The 22,391-nt window shown below is 33.9% G+C and overlaps 1 protein-coding gene across 2 annotated transcripts; it reads left to right on the forward strand.

The window, feature by feature from the left end:
* Positions 1-672: 672 nt before the first annotated feature.
* Positions 673-19,469, forward strand: LOC105344666 (calpain-13). Of its 2 annotated transcripts, none has more exons than XM_020073827.3 (11): positions 673-934; positions 6,165-6,377; positions 7,208-7,397; positions 8,238-8,391; positions 15,564-15,774; positions 15,933-15,998; positions 16,583-16,674; positions 16,967-17,745; positions 17,958-18,172; positions 18,778-18,995; positions 19,108-19,469. In XM_020073827.3, the coding sequence occupies exons 2-11, from the start codon at positions 6,183-6,185 to the stop codon at positions 19,118-19,120; spliced, it is 2,133 nt and encodes a 710-aa protein (XP_019929386.3). In that variant the 5' UTR covers positions 673-934; positions 6,165-6,182; the 3' UTR covers positions 19,121-19,469. The 2 variants fall into 2 exon arrangements, with proteins under 2 accessions (XP_019929386.3, XP_034324913.2); XM_034469022.2 differs by having other exon boundaries at positions 6,168-6,377; positions 19,108-19,468.
* The last annotated feature ends 2,922 nt before the right edge of the window (positions 19,470-22,391 follow it).

The following is a 22,391-nucleotide window of genomic DNA, read 5'->3' on the forward strand; positions in this document are numbered from 1 at the left end:
GGAATATTAAACTAAAAACTAATATACCTAGGCTTCTTAAATCCATATTCACTGTATATATACTAACTACTACTTATGTATATATTATGAATGAAATACTTCTTAATCAAACTAATTTATACACACGATCAACCATTTTTAAGTACATTGATATGTATGCCCCCCCCCCCCTCAAATTTGCACACTTGGAGCATTTATAAATTTAATTTGTCTGTAAAATCGCTCATATTACAGGTTTACTGATAGGATGTATGTCCATTTGGTTTGATAAAATCTTTAAAAAATATTCAAAATACACGTATAGTTTAAAACTGTTCTTTCTGTAAACAAAGCTCGTCTTGTTTACATATGTTTTGTATTGAATAAGTTTCTCGCTTAATTTGTAATTCAATATTAGACTTTCAACCCTTTCTTTTAGCACAACAAAATAAAAAAGAAAATCGCAATCATCGTAAAAATATATATGAAAAAAAAGACATTTGGAAGGAAGAAATCAATACGCTGTAGTTAAGCTTACTGTTTTCTGAATTTGATATGGCAAAGTGTAAATTATACCAGGAATATATTCATAGGTGTTTGAAAAAAAAAAAACCAGGGACCAGCGCTTGTATTACACGCCTATTACCAAGACTATGAACACTAGATCTTACACCTACCCTACCTGTCGCACAGGTGAAATATTGATCTAGCAGCCAACTCTGAACAGCTGTCGCGAGAGAAAAACCATTCTTTGAACGCGATAATAGTGCGCCATCAGATCTGCTCCGAGTTTAACGGTGGATTTACGGGGAGAAATCTTTTAGGTTTTGTCTCTTTTTTTCCGTGTCCACCCCGGGGGTTACCTATGATAAAGCTGTCCTTCAACTGCCCCCCTCCGTAGAGATTTCGGAAGACGCTTTTCATCTATTCCGCTCTTCGTTATATTTACGTCAAGGTAAGTGATTAGAACAATAAATTTCAAAGTAAAATCTAAATCGATATTATATAAACGCTATTGTTATCAGTGTGATAGGGAGAGGCTTAATGCAGAATACTGGAGACTGGTATTCTCGGTTTTCTTCGTTAGAAATTATCTCTGCTCATAGCCATGGATACCATCATTATATTGAAAAATATGTGGAAAAAGAGATATTATTTCCGCTACATTTATCAATGTGGTTTAAAAAATACAGTTCAGTAACATGTGCTAAAGTGCGATATCTAATTTATTCCTTCTGTTTCCTGATTATTATTTTTTTGTAACATTGAACAGCTCTAAAATGGTGATTTTAACCTTTTAATAAATTCTGATTTTAACACGGATTAGGAATTTCATGATTTTGGAGGGAAAAATTTTGGTAGGGAAGAATTTTTTTTTGGAAGTATAGTTGAGTCTACCCCCCCCCCCCCCCCCCCCCCCACGGATTAGGATTTTGAAGATTTTTGGAAAACTTTAAATTTCCCTTTTTTGCTTGTCAAGATTTTTTGGATGGGTCTGGCCCCCCCACTTTCAAAAACGATGCTACGTGCCTGAAAAGACAAATATTTACATGGAAAATTAAAATATATTTCAATAAATAAATACACGGTTACTATCATTGCAGGCATGATGTATCGCATTTATACCCCCCCCCCCCCCTCAACCGTTAAAAACGATTATCATCCCCGCCCCCCAAAGATATTACAAAACACTGGTCTGGTCTGTTACAGTTAGGCCAGTATGTACAATGTAAATAGGTGTAGATAAATATCTGATCTCATTAAATGAATACCTGTATACAGTGACATCTAAATGCTAGCAGCAAAACTACAACCCAGCTGATAATTAGCAGTGAAGATGCAGACGAAAAGGTGGTATTTTCGTAATGGTATTGATCAAAACAACTTTATTAACGGATATGACTGTGCTTCCCTTTATTTAATAACTGAAGTTCACATTACAAACGTTTCAAATATTGCACCGCTCTCAAAATAAAGGGGGTGAAAATTAAGAAAGGCTTCCTATAAATGGGCGAGAGCTGCATTCAAAATCTTTGATGGGTATACAGAAAATATTCTCGTTGGCATATATATGGGTACAACAAATACAAAAATGGACCCCTCCTCCGCCAATTTCTACGACGCTGTAAGGTAGAATCCTTTGATTCGTTTTGAACATGCATTTGCTAGATCCAATGGAAATTCAAAGTGTGGGGGGGGGGGGGGGGTCTAGATTCTTACACAAATCTTCATGAGGGTGATGGTAATGGTACAACTGCATACGGTATTCGATAAGTTTGACGTGTGTGCCTTGGAACAACATTTTATATAACAATGCCTTTAATGCTATAACTAGCGATGTCGCAATTTTTACGGATATAAAATCATTCTCTTACCACATGTTAAATGACAGCCAAAAACCCAACGCAACTTATGCAATCAGGCAACAACAAAAAATAACGAAATGATGAGATAAAACTAATTTGTCATTCAGAATAATATTTTGTGAAATGTAGGAGATGCATGCCTTCATTTTACTAGCTTTATATCTGATTAAAAAAGAGACTTGATATATTAATTGATTGTATTTTTTTAGTCCAGTAAAAGAGTTAATGCTTTACCATTTACCGGGTTATTTTCGGCCCATGTTTGATTTTCGCCTTTCTACATTTGCACAAGATTTCGCCCCGTCTTGAATTCATCAGACATAAACACTGTTTTTTAATTAATACAGTTAAATATATTTTAAACTGATCCACTAACAACCAAGGTTAAAGAAGCGAAAATAAAACAGGGGCGAAAATTTTCATCCAGTATCAAAGATTTATAATAACTTATATTAATTACTACAATTATTGTATATTACATATACACTGCCGCACCTCTTCGCGGTTTGTAGCTTAAACTCCTGTCACAAGGGGGGCTGCGTTCTTAGGTCCTGTTGCCTCCATGAAAAATGCAAAACTGTAAATTGAGCGCAGTATATAGAGTCTCCTACAGCGGCGCAGCAACGCAGCGGCATCTTCATTTGACGCGGTAGGGTCACTCAGAAGCGTACTTTGAGCACATGCACAAACTACGCGCCTTGGGTCTGCGTTCTGCTTAGCATGCAGTACATGTACGTGTAGAAACGACCTCTTGGAGTCCTTTGGAATGTCACTGCGTCACAAGAATGTCTTGGGCACGCATTCAACGCATTAAACACGCAGTGAACGCGAGATGGAATTTCTGCAAGCACGTCATGGGCAGTCAGCAAGAGCGCAGCCAGGAATGCAGTCAATCCGCTGAAACGCCTCAATCGCATTCTTGAAAGAGATATTTTATATAAACAAGTATATATTTTAGTTTCATGGGTTAGCTTGATATGTTTAAAAATAAACCAAATATATAGGTGCACTTTTCATTAGCTAATGTATTGTTCTCATCACAAATGATTACCCACAATGCCACACTAATGAAGGCCATATAAAGTACTGCACTTAGCTCCTGATAAATACAGACCATCATCCCAAAAAGATATATGGCGTGATTTTTTCCCTCTTAATCTGGTGTGTCAGTAATCCCGTCCTTAACACGACAGTTGACGATTTTTTGTCGCACGTTAAACCAGAAGTGACCTACTGAAAAACAACTTCAATCAAGTTCACATAGAAATGTGTATGAATTTCACATGTTTTTCTAGTAATTTCACACATTCACTTTGATTAATCTGGTACATCATTCATGCATTTGCTTGTAATGTAGAAACTGTAACATACGATTTCAGCCTAAGGACTATTTGGTGAAATAACATGCATTTAAGGTCGTCTTCAGACCTTTTGATTTCTGAACAGTCATAATGCCTGCATTAGAACCATTTTAACAAGAGCTTGGATATTGGGTAGTTATGTTAAACAGCAATGTGACGTAGGCCTGTCTATTTCAATGTCAGCCACTCAGCCACGGCTCTCTGAAATCAACAAGATTTGTCTGGCTTTTGAGCGAAGACTACGCAATCGGTGCATATTTCGTTTGAAACCGCGTCATTTTTAACTTGTTTTGACGCAAGAAATAGATAGCTACTCCTTACTGAAAGTCCAAGGCCTTGTTAAAATGGTTCTTATTAGAAGGTATGGCATTTTCTTACAGATTCCGCTAACTTTCGTTACTTTTGATTTTAACCATTATAGATGCAACGTTTCGTTAACGAAGTGTTTGTATTAACTTTATTTTCCTTCAGTCGCTTTCATGTAGTAATAATCAATTATTGCCGACGTCTTAATAAACATTTCATATATAATGATATATTTTCAAAATTGAAATTTTTATTTAAAAAAAAAACCCAGTCGAAATTATGAGATAAATCTAATTAACGGCGTGTGTATATTTGCAGAAGGAGCTTGTTCAATGTAGACGTAATTTGTTTTCGTTTTCAAATGACAAGATTTTCGCACTGAGAGTTTTTACTTCATGCAGTAAATCAAAGAGCGTATTTGTCAACATTATCAACAAAACAAAGATTTTAAGAGTTCCATAACAATAACATCGACGTCAACGGAAACAGAAATAAGATCTTGATATTCTCTCCATATTGTCCATATTGGAAAATTACGCAAGAACTCTTGACGTATCAATTAAGAGTTTAAGAGTACAACTAAATCAACACCAAATGCGAAATTTACCTATTCTTAAATCACGCGAGAAAAATCCAAACAATCTTAAATAATACATAGAGTTCAATTTGGAAAAAGAAGAGTTCATCATCTCCATCCGGCTACATAACAATGAAATGGTTAATTAAATCTATTGAGAGAGAGAGAGAGAGAGAGAGAGAGAGAGAGAGAGAGAGAGAGAGAGAGAGAGAGAGAGAGAGAGAGAGAGAGAGAGAGAGAGAGAGAGAGAGAGAGAGAGAGAGAGAGAGAGAGAGAGGTGTTATAGACAGTCAGAAGGAAGAGGAAGAGGTGTGTGTGTTCCCCCCTCAACTTTTAAATGATTATTTAAAGTAGTTTCCCCTCGTCGAAATTCTATAATATTAATATGTTTTATTTATCCAGGATATCACAGTTAGCATACAGGTAGTTTTTATTGTAGTTCTGCATTTAAAAATAAGCATTTTTATAAGTACATGAGTGGTCTCACAGAGTTGAAAGAAACATGTATACTGGTCAACATTGCAGTCACATTATTACTCTTAAAAAGGATACAACAAATCCCTCACCTAATTCATGGCTGACAGGCTCATAGACGCTTACTGACCTTAAGGCAACTCGCTGCATTTCCTTGTTCTTATGAATAAATTATGTTCTTTTCCGATTGGCTCCTTCAAACGTTTGTGAAGGGAATTTCTTCTATCGAATTATTTCAATCTATCAACAATGGCAAATTTTCATAACTTCATAACTTGAGCTTATTTTTTTTTTTTTTTTTTTTACATAAAACAATAAAGAATTTCGTTATTCATTGTTTGGTTAAAAACAAGAATTATTATGAAAAATAGTGAAATAAATTGCTCATCGGTCAGAAAGCGGATGTAAAACTGAAGTTTTCTTATAAACGTGCCTTTCAACGACAACACAAATGCCAGAATTCAGAACATTGGACCAATTCATTATACTCAAAACCATTCAGAGAGATTCACTTTCATTATATGATACCATGACGTCTTTTACTTATAAAACATATAAATCATCAATTAACATTGGTATATCATTAGTCAATATATTTCAGTGTAATTAGTTTATGCGCGACGTTCAAGTAGCTTACGATAGCAGGCATACTTCTGAAGCAAATGATGCGTTGAGCGTAGTTTTAAAATCTTTTAAGATAGCATTGTTCTCTAGATGAAATTATATCTTAGAATAACAGTTTTTACATGTATGTGGATGAACAAAATACATGCTGGCTTTAGCAAGGAATTATTTGGTTTCATTCTTGAAACTACGTTTGTACATTTTGCGATTTTATGATCAATTATCACACGGAAGTACGACCAAAGTCGTGTACAATATGAAAGATAGATTAAATTGGATCAAAACTCCACTGTGTATATCGCAACCTCGAGCTCAAACAAACCACTAAGGGCAGACATAGCAACACACTTATTGCTAGTCGTTATATATATAATCCTATTTCAGGTATCGATTTATATATGGAGGAAAGTACACAGATGAAATACAATATTAGTTTTCAAATTTGTCATCTTTGATACCGGATTTGTTTTTATTAAGCAGGCGTTATCAAAATTCATGGCGGGCAATCGACACAACACCGAAGTTCCTTACCAAAACTATGATAAACTGAAGCAGACGATACTGGTGAAACGTCAACGCGGCAAACCGGAACTGTTCATAGATCCGTCGTTTCCGCCGGATCTTTCGTCACTCACATACGTGTACATAGGAGATGATAGATACGAAAGGACGAAATTCGCCAGACCCCTAGTAGGTATAATATGTCAAATGCATGTACAATGTACGTGTTTGATGAAATTTTTTATTCGATAACATTTTTATAACTCAACTTCTCCCAAAGTTCCCAATCAGGTTATAAAAGTATACACTTAGATTAAAACGGTTATAATTGTGATTATGGTTATGATCCTTTAAATTGAACTATTTATTTTCTTTTTTTATTGGGGGAATGAGGTAGAATATTGCCAATGTTTCATTCTTATAGAAATTATGACAATTTATAATTCCGAACATGAATCTTTCAAACCAATTATACTTACATTAGTATGTAAATTCCTTTCATCAGTTTCAAACAATAAAATTCAAGCGTATTATATATTCCTGTCATCGTTGAAACCCATGGGTTTTCTATCCGTTGAAAGCAGTGTTAAGGAAAGAAAACCCGTGGTTCCGACAATGTATTCCTATATATGCATTCTTATCTTATCTTAAACCAATGTGAGAATAAATAAAAATGCTGCACTAATTCTTCAAGTACCAGTAACTTTCTATTTGTGAGTACTTTTGCTGTTTTGCATAAGGAGTCACTCCTTTTGTTCAAGTCAGAAGAGATCGTCAAACAAGGGATTGGATATTCAATCGTTACCTATTCATGTAACACGCTGAAAACCATCTGTTATCTCAATTCTGAGCCGAATCTTTCTGCCTGGTGCTTACATGACAATTACTCAGCAATGAAGCTGAACTGCTATTATGATAACAGGGCTTTTAAATCTAAACAAATGTTATAATTTTTATAACACAATCGACACATCTGATGAATGGAATACAATTAAATTCTTCTAATTTTTGTTTTGCAGGAAATATATCCAACTGGAGCCTTTGCAGGCGTTTGTGGAGTTTGGAATGTACCGTTTCCATGGAAACACTTTAAAAAGAGAGGATGGATACAGGCGGCAGTTCAAGTGCTATCTCTGGCTGTCCGCTTCATGGAAAAAGTCATTCCCGGGTACAGGAAATGTGAACAGAACTTCGAGGAAGACTACATTGGTATGGGATTTTGTTTTAGTGCTGAAATTGTGTAAAGGTTTGATAAAGCTATTTGACACGCATCTCCATATTCTAACAGGCACACAATCTGGCAGCTTCAGTAGTTCCTACATGTAATTCTGTGTAGACTTGTTTATTTTTCATTAAAGAAATACGATCGATTGCAAATCTTTTGATATCCAAAATGTACCAGTAATTGCAAAAATAATGTGAACGCCATATGGGGTTTCATTACGTCTTTAGTAATTGTTGTCCGCAAAACCATGTTTTATCTTATCCATTTAGAATTAAAAATTATCGAAGGTTTGTTTTTGATTTCTGAAAATAATTATGTACAGCTGGCTGTTAGTTGATATTATATATGTTCACTCGCTTTTAGTCCGTGTCTGCTTAAAACAGCCATAGACGGTCATGTTACAACCGAGTATATTGATTGAGAAACGCCAAACATCACAGTTCTTGCAAATTTCTTTGTTGAAACCCGAGCCCCAAAACCTTCATTCTATGTATAGATATTATTCCTTTCTAGAATATATGTATATAAATGAAAAGTTCGATGCACGTTGACCAAATGACCAGGATTTACAATGTATATGATTTTACATCTAATAATATATTTCGTTCTAATAGTATATGTACATGTGTCTAGCTATAGATACTTTAAAAAAAATTGAAAAGTCAATTATAGGATGGGAGTGTTATTTGGGTGAATTCCATAATTACATATTGATTTACATTATATTTAAGTTTGTGTTATCAACTCTATAAGTTTTGTATATATTTCTTTAATACAACAATTTTAATGTGTTACCATGACAACATTTCACGGGCGCCTTGCAGGTGCCTTCCGGTTCAACATCTGGCGGTTCGGTCAGTGGGTGGAAACCACGGTGGACGACCATCTCCCGGTGCTGGACGACAAGCTTATGTACTGTAACGCACTGGGGGAACCCCCAGAGTTCTGGGGAGCGCTGCTGGAAAAGGCGTACGCCAAGTCAGTTCTATTCATTCGTATTCATTGCAACTTATCGGGCTTTTCTCTGTGCTTTACAAACCATAATTTTCTTAAACGTTGAAATATATTTATAACTAAAGAGTCTAAAGTTTAATTCATTACCTGTTGGAATTGAAAATATATTTTATGAAAATCAGTTGTGCAACTTAAAATATAAAACAGAAGCATCATATAATGTTGTCCAGGCAATACTAGTACTTCACGTTTATAAGGAGCGACTCTACTTTCATGAAATTTTAACATCTTTTGATGCTATAGCAATATGTGTTTTATTAGCTTTGGTGCATTGGAAAATCTGGGGATTGCTTTTTTATATACATAATATCTACAAAACAGCAGAAAAAGCAGGCAGTTATCCTCGTTTTTGAAAGTGGGTGGCCACCCTCATCCCAAAAATCTTGACAAGAAAAAAACAAAACAAAACAACCATAATCCTCAAATTTGGAGAAGAGCGTACAATGCCTGTCTAATCCCCCGCACCTAGGATATTTAAACGACTCTTGTAAATCTCCTATAAAGAAATCTTACATTTGAGGGTGTGCATCAGTACATTTATGATATAGAACTGGATCATCTGGCCATTAACAATACTTTTATTATTTTCATTTGTATGATTATTTTTTTACATTTCAACGTGATCTCAAACAATCTTCAAGTGTGCTATTGTTTACTAGACGTTATTTGATTGGGCAATAAAACTATGTATTTTTTGTCGTTATCTGGAGAGTCTAAAATTTTTCTAAAATAATTTTATATCTATTACATAAAATTTTCGAAAAACAATGCCTTATCTAAAAGAAAACAAATGCACAGAATTTAAAAAACGAGATCTCCCATGATTCGAACACCCTCTCAGCCAGGAGATACTGTTTTAAGTCCTCCACCTATCACACTGAGCTACGTTGACACATACAGATCAGTGTGAATAACTTTTAAAGTTTGACAATTATAAATAAATTTTTGAAGTTATGTAAAAAATATGAATTTTGACCCATAATGGGTCTAGACTCCACTTTAATGAATTACTAGTAAGGATAAAAAAGAATGAAAACTTATCCTTTTAATAAAAATACATGTAGTCTTATGATGGAGTCTAGACCCATTCAACCAAAATATTGCAATTTATCACTGTTAATGGTCAAGATTTCGGCTCAAAACTTCGTGTGGCTTAATTTGGAAACTTATACTTCGTGTGTTTTTAGAATGAAAACACGTTATTAACATGCATCGTGAAAATTTATAGTAAAAACAATGTATACATGCAAAGAAAACGCTTTTTATGAACAATCGAACAAGTTCTTTTTTACTGCTTTAAGTGGGGGATATGTAACGCCTTGTACGCCCCTGTCCTTTACAAAGATCGGGGGGGGGGGGGGAGGGGTATTCCTTTACCTTAAATTTCAGTGTTCATTTCTATTTTACTTCCATGTATTACATGCTCCCAATAAAGTATGGGACAGCTACATGATCATTCAATTTTTTAAATGTAAGAAAAATCCTGCTGCGAGAAAAAGTTTTAGGGGGTCATCCCCCTAACCCACCCCCACCCATGTCATAGGAAAAGGATCTGACGAGCGACAATTGAGGACACATTTTATGTACTTTATTGATATACATGAACAGAAAATCGCATTTCGAACTTTGACGAGAAGCTAGCAACAAAACCATGATGCTAAAAACCCCGAATAAATGCTTTCAGGAACTATACATATTAACAATAAACAACTCATTTATATGAAGTGAAACTGGAGCTATTTTCATTACCAGGAGATATTCTGTCAGATGAAATATTATTTTACACCTATAGAAAATAATTGATATTGGTCTTAATTTCCACATTTTCCATCACGAAGCTATTGACATAGATCATGGTTTATGATATTGTGTTAATAAGCTCAAATGTAATGATTTATAATTAATACAAGTCAACTTTATTATATACGGAAGTACTGCTCATCTCATACAATTTGGATCACAGTATTCTAAACAAAAAGCTAATTCAACATCAAATCTATTTTGGAAAGAAACTCTATCTTACTTTGCTGAATTCTTGGATTCTATAGAGCCAAAATGTGAACATGATATCTTATTAGAACCTTTTGGTTTAACAAGAAGATCAGTGAGCAAAATAATTTTATTTTTTACAAGGCTTTATATGAAAAGGGTTTTTATATTTTATATGATCTGCTGGATAAGCAGGGAAATTTTATTAGTTATGAACAAATAACCCATGAGTATATAGTTAAGCTACCATTTACTAAATATGAAGGCTTAAAAAAGGCTAATCTATGCTCCTGGCCCAGTATTATGCAATTTTCACATGAATTAGTAGTGAAACCACACCAGTTAGAATCTATTAAATATTTTGTGTAAAGATAAAAAAGGCTCAAGAACATTATATGACTTTTTTATTCCAAAACTACAGCATAGGTCAATATGTGAATCTAAGTGGGCTACTGACTTAAATCTTGAACCAGATTTTTATTTGGAGCTACATATATCGCAACTCTAAGTTAATCACAAAAGATACAGAACTGTTATCATAGTGTTATGGTTTAATTACAGAATAATTCATAGATTTTAAGGTATACATTAATTTTTGTATCTATCTTAGCTAAAAAACCATAACTTATGTGCAATTTGTATGTTGGAACCTGAAACTTTTAAGCATTTATTAAGGTCTTCCGTTTCCAACGGAAGACCTTATTGTTTTTGCTTTGTTTCTTTTTCCCTATTATTAAGGTCTTCCGTTTCCAACGGAAGACCTTATTGTTATTGCTTTGTTTCTTTTTCCCTTTTATTATTTTTTTTTTCTTACGCTTTTTTGTACAAGCGATTTCTTGAAAACGGCTTGACCGATTTTCGTGAAAATTTCAGATCTTGTAGATATTGATAAAAACCTTATATATAATTTTTTATTTTAATGACGTCATTTCCGTTCGGGAGATATTGACGTTTTTGTGATTTTTAGAGGGTCATTTTGTCCTGCTATCTCCTCCTAAACGAAAAAAGATATTGAATTTAAATTTTCAGGGATTGTAGACAAAAGATTGTAGGTGTGTTTAAAGGCATTTATGGTTGTCTGGCTTTAAAGGCGTCGAAGCTCGCCCGGACCCGAAAATCGAGTTTGACAAAACGACGTAATTTTTAATGGTTTTCGTTCTTTATCTCCTTTCCTGAAAATATTTTACTATAACATATAGAGCAAATAAAATTTATATTTACAAGAGCTTTCGTTTGATAACAAAAAAAGGGGCTGGTCCCTCAATTTAGGGGCCAAAAGGGCTCTAAAGTCTTTCTTCCATAGCCCTTTACTGAGAAATATTTTCTAATATGTTAAAGAAGCAAAAATGTTTATCTTTCACTAAAAAAACTATACATTATAAAAATTTTATTCTGCGTTACGTAATTAGGGGTTTTAAGGGGCCAGAAGTCCAAAACTTCGATCGAATATATCTCAAAAAGGACAAATATTTTGAAAAGCAATATAGAATAAAAGATGCTTAGAATGATGTTTTAAACAATATTCAATCATAAAAATTTCGTTATCTGGCCCCAATAAGGAGATTAGGGGTCGGCCCCTAAAACGTCCTATCCCAGATAGCTCAAAAACGGCAAAGAATTTCTAAACACTTGTTGAACAAAATATGTTTAATATCAAAAGAACTTTTGTATGATGCCTAGAAAAAGGGGCTGGCCCTTCAATTTAGGGACCAAAAGGGCTCTAAAGTCTTTCTTTCATAGCCCTTTACTGAGAAATATTTTGTAATATGTTTAAGAAGCAAAAATGTTCATCTTTCACTAAAAAAACTATACATTATAAAAATTTTATTCTGCGTTACGTAATTAGGGGTTTTAAGGGGCCAGAAGTCCAAAACTTCGATCGAATATATCTCAAAAAGGACAAATATTTTGAAAAGCAATATAGAATAAAAGATGCTTAGAATGATGTTTTAAACAATATTCAATCATAAAAGTTTCGTTATCTGGCCCCAATAAGGAGATTAGGGGTCGGCTCCTAAAACGTCCTATCCCAGATAGCTCAAAAACGGCAAAGAATTTCTAAACACTTGTTGAACAAAATATGTTTAATATCAAAAGAACTTTCGTATGATACCAAGAAAAAGGGGCTGGCCCTTCAATTTAGGGACCAAAAGGGCTCTAAAGTCTTTCTTCCATAGCACTTTACTGAAAAATATTTTGTTATATGTTTAGGAAGCAATATATTCATCTCACATTTATTTAACAATATATTATAATTATTTTATCATGTGCTCCGTATTAAGGGGTTTTTAATGGGTTTTAAGGGGCCATAAGTACAAAACGTTGATAACATACCTCAAACAGAACAAATATTTTAAAAAGCATCATTTTGAAAATCAATATAGAATAAAATGCTGAGAATGATGTTTCTAACAAAATTCAACCATCAATTTTTTTTATTGTTGCCCCGATAAGGAGATAAAGGGTCAAATATCAAAGTCAAGGTCATATAACCTTCAAAAAATCGCACGGAAGACCTCCTCGTTGCTCGCAACGAGATAGTGTCTAGTTATTTTTCTTTTTTTTTCTTACAAATTTTGTCCGCGCAAGTTCTCGGAAATGGCTCAGCCGATTTTATTGAAACTTTTAGATCTGATAGATATTGATCTGAACCTTATTGGAAATTTTTTATATTAATGACGTCATTTCCGTTTCCGATATTTTAACGTGATAGCGATTTTGGAGGCTTAGTTTGTCCATGCAACTACTCCTAAACTATAAAAGATATTGAATTAAAATTTTCAGGGATTGTAGACAAAAGATTGTAGATATGTATGATGTCAATCAAATTTGTCTGACTAAAAAGGTGTTGAAGCTCGCCTGGATCTGAAAATTAAGTTTAAAAAAACATCGTATTTTTTCTAGATTTTCTGTGTTTATCTCTTTTCTGAAAAATATTTTGTTAAAACATGTATTGCAAAAAAAGTTTATTTTAACAGGACCTTTCAATTGAAAACAAGAAAAAGGGGCTGGCCCTTAAAATTAGGGGACCAAGGGGCTCTAAAGTCTTTAATCTGTATCCCTTTACTGAGGGATATTTTGTGAAATGTTATAGAAGGAAATATGTTTATCTCACAGTTATGTATCTAAGCAATGCAATGCTTTTATCATGTGTTACGTAATTAAGGGTTTTTAGGGGCCAACAGTCCAGAATTTTGATCACCCATATCTCAGAAAGGAAAAATATTTTGAAATGCAGTACAGAAGGAAAGTTGTTCAACATGATGTTTTCAACAATATGCAACCTTCAAAATTTCGTTAAACGGCCCCTATAAAGAGATAAGGGATCGGCCCCTAAAACCTTCTTTCTCATATATTTCAAAAACGGTAACAAATTTCTAAACATTTGTTGAACAAAATGTGTTCAGAATTAAAAGCCCTTTTATTTTATATCAAGAAAAAGGGGCTGGCCCCTAAAATTAGGGGTCCAGAGGGCTCTAAAGTCTTTTATCTATAGTCCTGTCCTGGATATTTTGTGATACGTTATAGAAGCAAATACGTTACTCTTAAGGTTATGTATCGAAGAAAGGCAATGAGTTTATCATGTGTTAAGTAATTAGGGGTTTTTAGGGGCAACAAGTCCAAATTCTGATCACCAAAATCTCAGAAAGGACAAATATTTTGAAATGCAGTACAGAAGAAAAGTTGTTCAACATGATGTTTTCAACAATATGCAACCTTCAAAATTTCGTTAAACGGCACTTGTAAGGAGATAAGGGATCGGCCCCTAAAACCTTCTTTCTCATATATCTCAAAAACGGTAACGAATTTCTAAACACTTGCTGACAAAATTTGTTCAGAATTAAATGACTTCTGATTTTTTTTCAAGAAAAATGGACTGGGCCATTAAATAAGGGGATATAAGGACTTTAAGGTCTTTTATCTATAGCCCTTTACTTAGTGCTATTTTGTCAAAGGCTATTTAAGCTGAATTAGGTAAGATATGCTTTTTTATCCTGTCAATATAATGATTTTCTCTTGCGTTACCTAATTAGGGTTTTTTAAGGGGCCAGACGTAACCAAGTTTTATCTTTTCTATCTTTTTTTCCATATTTATTTTGTTGTCGATAATCAAAGTCGACGATGTCATATCTCTTAGAAAAATCGGACGGAAGACCTCCTCGTTGCTCGCAACGAGATCGTGTCTAGTTCTTCCAATGTCCACTAATCTTGAGTCTTTGGACAAATTTGTCAGACTATCTATTTGATATATCTTGCAAGAGAATAACATTTGATATCCAGAGTGTACTATTAGGTAATCCAGATATGGATCATGTAGTTAATTTGATTATTATATTGGTAAAAAAAATATATTTTGCAAAGGTCGAGAAAAGACACAAAGATATGTTTTGAAATGTTAATGTCCTACTTACAAACCTCCTACAATATTGAAATGAAACTATTTACTACTGAAGACTTTACAAAGAGATGGTCAATATGGAGTTGTTTCTTTCCTGTGTAAATATTTAATTAACACGCCAATGATGATGTAGCTGTTAATCTTCTTTTTCTTGAGATAATTTGTACTGTGTGTATCTATATATGTAGGTGTATACCAGTATATTGTACCAACTTGCTGTGTGTGAGAGTCTGTGAGAAAGTGGTGTTCTGTCTGACTGTCTGTCTATATACATTATAAAAATATGAAAAAATTTAAAAAATATATATATATATACGGTAGTACTTCTTGATTGCTAAAGATTTTTTTTTTGTTGTAACTATTCAAATCAAGACAAGTCAAAATCCTGCAGTGACCAACAATTATTGAAAATTACTCAACTCAAAACTCAACTCAATTCAAAGATGTTCTCGCAACTGAGAATATATCCTCGTTTTGCAGTATTTGATGAATTAACGATTAAATACAAAATTGCACCGAAAAATATAAGTATTTCTTCATCAGTATTCCTTGTTTACGTTCAATTTGTGAGTGACATTTGAGCATGATGTCAGGAATAAACATATTCAAACAATTCAGTCTAAGTATTGATATGAGGAATGTTGTTGAAAGCTGTGAACGTTTTATTTACCAAATAACAGTACACATAATTTCATTATATGTGCAAATCTTTATTGTTTTACATTAATTTTATGCTCTGGTCCCACAGATTCAATAAAGCATACGAGACGATAGAATACGGCGATATATTGGACGCCCTGACCGACCTTACTGGTGCCATCTGTGAATACTTCACCCCCGACGTTAACCCCCCGGAGCAGTTCTTCTACACCTTGTACACGTCTGTTGTCAATCGGTCCTTAGTCGTCTGCTGGCGAAACGAGAAAAGGCTGACCTGGTCCGGATTCAACTTTGAAGGGGTCTGTAATCAAAAAGCTCAGATTCCTTGTGACATGTACTACATGGATAAATGGAGTAGTTTTGTTGGAATGAAATATTTGATCATCGTTTCTTTTTTCCATGTATCACTTATTTAAAAGACTCTCCTTGACAAAAAGTTTGCCAATTTCTTTTATAGAAAGAAGATCTAGCCAGTGATTCAGACAATATCAGATATCTGCACATCGTTACGGCTGTGTCTAAGGTTATTTTTGAATTTTGAAATTAAGCAACCTGCATATTTTTTATGTCATGATTTAATTTCAATTTTCTATATAAAAAAAATGAGATGGCCTTGTGTCGTTGTATCTTCCTTATTATATGTAACATATTTTAAATATCATGTCCAAATTTTATTTTAATGATACCTTGTAAAAAAAATATTTCTTTTTCGAAATACATTTTTTTTTTTGGAGAAAATTAAATTTTTAGCTGTGTTCTTGGCATGTTTCACATTATGATACATGTATATACCGGGCAATGCATTGATTTTTTGGAAATTTAATTTCAAGGCCAGACTGACTTTATTGCAGTAATTTCATTTTTGTTCAAGTTTTCTCTGATTTATTTATTTATTTATTTATTTATTTATTTATTTATTTATTTATTTATCTATTTATTTATTTTAAATATCCAATAGCCTTAGCCAATTTGCAGCTAACGTTTACCATAACTTATGGCTATAAGAGAATTGAGAACTATGTAGAAAACGAAACAATTTTTCACTGCATTCAACTTAAAATTACGTGAAAAATACAATAAGTTAGATAAGATATTTTTATTCCCCAGTTTCCATTGGTAGACGGAAGGGAAGTTGAGGTTGTGAGGCTGAGGTGTTTCTTTCCTAATGAACCTAGATGGAATGGGAAGTTCTCAAACAGGTGAGAGAGAGAGAGAGAGAGAGAGAGAGAGAGAGAGAGAGAGAGAGAGAGAGAGAGAGATTATACTTGTACCAAAAATGTATAAGGTGGCATATTACTATTCACTTTTATTGGTTGGTTTGTTTTTATTTAATTTTATTTGTTTAGATTATTTAAAAAAAAACTATAATGCTACGTTTAAGTCACCAAAAAATATAAAATACATTCTCAGTTCGTAATAAATTATATATTACAGTGTTTTTTACATGTATATGATATCTGATTTAATACGAACTCTAAGATTTTATTTCAGTGACACAACCTCATGGGCAGATATCAGCAAAGATTTTTTCGAGCAATATTCGCCGCTTAAGAACAAAGAAGACAACGAATACTGGATGACGCTCAACGATTTTCAGTGTAATTTTGGCGGACTAATTATTTGTAGCGAGGCGGATCCATACCACCCGGAAGGGTTCGGATTAGAGCGGTCATACACATGTAAGACAGAAAAGGTTCCCGACCTTGTTTATATTCTCCATTCTCAGAGGAGAATGTCGGAACGTAGGTCGTCAAGCCTCAAAGCAAGAGATCACGGCAAAATGAGAAGCTATGTTAGTGAAAAGGTTAAGAAAAAAGTCAACGAAATTAAAGTGACAGAATCGAATCTTACCGTAAAAATGGACACATGCCGACGTCGAAGTACCGGCGACGCCACAGTGACGTCAGATAACATTACCCATATATCATACCCGGGGTGTATATCTTACGATCACACAACAGAAGGACAACTAAAATGCCAAATGTACACTTCCCGAAAGCACCAGTCATTACCACATGAAGAGATTTATAATTCGATCAATACCCGAGTTTCTTTTGAACTCGAGAGCTCGAATAGCACGTCAGACATATCGGTGATTATCTCACGGCCGCACAGCGCGCCGATGTCGTCCGGGGAAACCGACTCAAAGTACGGGTCCTCGGGCTCGGTATCCCAGCTGACACAGAGCAACTTTCTCGCTACAAGAAAAGACTTTTTCAGACCCCGAGGGGGTTGGAAGCAGATTATAGAGCAGCGGGGATGTTGGTGTAGTGAGTATAAAGAGATAAACATGTATCTGCTTCATTTTATTTAAAAAAAAAAAACCCATTAATTATTATTTTCCATACAATCAATAAATTATCTAAAGTTGCTGCTTTTCATCCTTGAAGCAAAGACACTTTGGATGTTAATTAACACTTCTTTGAAATGCTACACTTTTACAAAAGTTACCTTTCTTTCCTTAATTGAATATCTTGTACAGAAAGCACGAGTGGCATTCAACCGTCTAATCTGGATTTGCTAAGCAAGTGTCCAAGAATCCCAATAACGCTTGTTAGGAAAGATGACGAACAGAAGCAGCCTCGATCTAGATCTCCAAAAAAGAATCTTATTCTGATTTCCCTGCTTCAAGACTACAGACACGGGATAGAACACTCCAACAATATGCCGGTGCAGTTTGGATTTAGCCTGTTCAGGGTATACATATCACCAATATATAGACCACTGATTGTCTGTTGCTTTTCGACTGAGTTCCATCAATTTATGGGACCCATATCATTAAGATTAAAGCATTGTTAGGGTATTGCTCGTTCTATATGCAGGGAGTTGTGAGTTCAATTTTCTGTTGCGGCAAATGTAAGTAAGAACGATGATATTCCATTACTCCATGCGCTAGCGCAAATAAATGGAGCAATGGGTCTTTTGGATGAGAGCTACATGTATAACCTAAGTAAAGATAAGCTCGATAAAGAACACTAACAAATGAATGTCCCTGATATCCGTCACAGTCATCTGATAACATCTAGATATTGGTGAAAAATTTCCGCGGGACGTTAAACAGAAGACAATCAATCAATCAAGAGTTTATTTCTCTAGAAAACAAGAAAAGGGGGTATGTCATGGTGTAAATGTTGCAAGTGCGTTATGCAATATAAATAATGTATGTTTTTACATGAATTGGAAGGAAGAATCTTTTCCATTGCTTAAATAGAGTTTTGCTATTTAATTGCTAGCATTCATGTCTGTCATGAGACTTCATTTGTTCATCTCATTGAAAGTTTATTATCGTTTTGTATTAACAGTGTAAGAACGCAGAACATGGCGAGAAGAAACTGTTATCAAAGCTTCAGTTTGTGTCAAACGTAGAATCAAAGTTTGAGGCGAGAGAAATCAAAACGAGGCAATCTCTTGACGACGGTTGCTATGTAGTTGTACCATACTGCCTCACCTCAGGACACGAGGGAGAATTTTTGGTTCGAATCATAGGCGAAAAAGATATGCTAGAAAATAAAAATGGATGGTAAGTAAGAAATAAAATTGTTTTAAACCATCTTTTCTGGAATTATATTTTAAATTATTCATTGAAGAAATACATGTAGATGTAAACTCTGTTTTATTTTTCTTTATTTCAGCGTACTTTCCTAACAAGACAGATTGATTATGTGAACAGTGCACGTCGGTAACAAATATTTACATACATGTACTTGTGTTGATTTTTGGATAAATAACAAATATAAAACTTGTTAACATAATTATACAAAGTCTTATTTTTATATATAAAACATATTGTCGCTTTTATGTGCCTTTTACACAATGCTTTTGCTGCTTTTTACATGTATCATATAAAATTTAGTGTTTTCTATATCTTTTCATCATTTTAAGTAAATTATTGAATTGATTATTAAAGCATTCAAAAAACCAAAATGTAAATATCCTGTATTCAATATACTAATTAGTCGGTTTGAACATTAAATGTTACTTTTTTTAAGTAAATAAAACACCGTTTAAATGTGTGAATTTGATTGTTATGAATGTGTTACATGAAATAGAATAAAAATTTTAAAATACGTGTTCATTGTACGTCGTTGACATGGGGACTCGAAAACGACTTAATTTGGAAAAACAGAACGCACGAAGAAGTGGCAAATTAAACAAATGTCCTTTTTTAATTAGGTTTAGTTGTTTCAGAAAACAGAAAAAAGGGGAAAAAATCTCGAGTTCGAGCTTCAACGTTTTTAGGTCACTCAGGTGACCTAATGCCATATACTGAAATATCTGACGTTTTTCTTGCTTTTTTAAGGATTTTGATATGTAACTAGCCAGGAAAACGTCAGAACCAGTGCTATTACGAAAACTGAAAATCGCCGTTTCCGTCTGGAATTTTCGGCTCAAATTTAAGGTGGCTCACTACACCTACACTTATACTTTTTAAGACACTACGTCACCAGATGGCGATTTAAATGTTTTAAATATTTTGTTAAACTGTTTATATCGTTCGATTGGGTTGTATATCGTCATAGCTCAGTGGTTAAGGTATTGATCTTCTGAATCGCAGATCATGAGTTCGAATCCGCCAGGAGCTTTTGTTCATGTTAACTGAATTAATTTTTTTAAAATGTAATATTTGATCCAAAAATTGCACATTTTTTTTGGCCTATTAATCTTTAATATTTCTTATCCATTATGATATCTATCATAATCAAGTAATTTTCTGCTGGTTTTAGAAAATATTTCACGGTGTAGAGAGCCATCTTAATAATATATATTTAAACTCACCAATATTTTGCTTTAAATAAATTTCTACTCATATTTTTCAAAGTCACACTGATAAATAATTGTAGTAGACCCTGTATTCTCGTGAAATTTAAAAAAAGACATGAATAAATCTCGACAGCTCGATAAAATGTGAGTAACAGTCTGTTTATGCAATGTAAGAATCCATAAAAGCGATATCAGCAAGCCGTAATATTTTCGTTTAATTACATTGTATTTCGTTGTGTTAAACATTTGATTCGACTCTCAGTTACGAGAGTATTTCAAAACGAGCCAAGAATGCCGCCTTTAGTTGAAGGCGGCGATTTTCCAGTTTTCATAATGTCGCCGGTTCCGACGTTTTCCTGGTAAGTAAATTATCAATATCCGTAATATAGCCAGGAAAACGTCAGGTATTATGTATTTCAGACTTTTTCGTCCGTTAACAATTTTACATTTTTAACTTCTTCTTGAAAACTACAAGGCCGATTGTTAACCATTTTTGGATAGAAGCATCTCTAGGATATCAGATGTTATATAAATTGTGACATTTATGATCATATCACTCCAGGGGCTTCATGGGTGGGGCCAAATGAGCAGAAAAAGGCCAAAATCAATAGTCTTCTTCTCTACTCTCACACATGTTAGGAAATTAATAGTTATGATTTCCATAATGCCTTCTACCAAAATAATGAAATTCATGGCCCTGGGTTAGAGGTTCAGCTCCTAGGATATGGCCAGTATGATCATATAGTGAAAATGTACTAAATCTTAGAAAATCATCTTCTCTACTCCAATATATTTTTGAGAAAATCAAAATGCAAGGTTATGATGTACATGAAGCCATCTACCAAAATTATGAAATTCAGGGCCCCTGAATCTGGGGTTCTGGCCTTAAGGCAGGGTCAAAATGGTCATATATACTAGTAGTGAAAATGTATTAAATCTTTAAAAATAATCTTCTCTATTTCCATATATCTGTGAGAAAAACTAAATGCATGGTTATGATGTCTATGAATCCATCTACCAAAATTGTGAATTTCGTGGCTCCTGGTTCAGAGGTTCAGGCCTTTGGGTAGGGCCAATATGGCCATTAAATAAAAATGTAATAATTCTTGAAAAGTTTTCTACTGTACTTTCACAGTCGTGAGAGATAAACTAAATCCGGATCCATTGTTATTATATCCTTAATGTCCTGTTCTGCATTTTATGAAATTAATGTCCGTTGGGTAGGGGTTGCGGCTTTTCATGGGGAGGGGTGACAATTATGGCCGTGTCGTTAAGATAATCATGTATTTTTAGGTCACTTGAATCACTAGAGTAACCCCTTGTCCTCGTTTGTATTCCGTAAATAATTATATATTTTTAACTGCGTCTTTAAAAACACACGGTACTAAATTGTCACTAGGCTATATTAAATTCAATATGTGTAATATTTTAGGAAATCTACGTTTATTTAAAGTGCATTTTATGCTTGTAGAAATAAACTGTATGCATGTTATGTGCATTATAAACGAGACTGTGAGTACATTCTATTATGAAAGAGTGACCTTTCAAGGGGCATGGTCACGATTTTGGTTAAATTCTATTTTTCTGTTTAGGGAAGAATTTCTAATGATCACACGAAATTTGAGCCAGTCGTAGAGTTATAAGCAAGATACAGGTCTCACAATTCTTTGTCATGTAAACAAGGCTCGTGCCCTGTTTTTGTTCACATATGTTCAATATACCAGTAAGAAATCTTTTTGAAGCTAATTTGTTTACATTTATTTTCATTTAACCATTATACATAAATAGTTCCTAACTCGAACACATTCAGTTTAGGTGTAAAACTGGAATTTTCACATCAACATTCAAAATATACACAAAAACTTTGTTTACATAGCAGATAATTGTAAGCTGTTTAACTCGCTTATAACTCAATGAATGACACTCACATTTTGGCTGCCTATTAAAAATGCCTTATTGAAGCATTGTAATTTTAAAAATCGGAAAGATAATTTTCGACCAAAATCGTGACCATGCCCCTTCAAAAGCCCGAAGTTCTCTTTTTACCATAAGTTGACACATTTGGCTCCTTTACTAGGTACTCAGGTTACCGTCAAGGTATGTAGGCCTCTTGTTTTTGTTTATAAGTAAATAGTAAAGGGACAATACAGTACGA

The sequence above is a fragment of the Magallana gigas genome, chromosome 5 (genome assembly GCF_963853765.1).
Source record: "Magallana gigas chromosome 5, xbMagGiga1.1, whole genome shotgun sequence".
Classification (NCBI taxonomy): domain Eukaryota; kingdom Metazoa; phylum Mollusca; class Bivalvia; order Ostreida; family Ostreidae; genus Magallana; species Magallana gigas.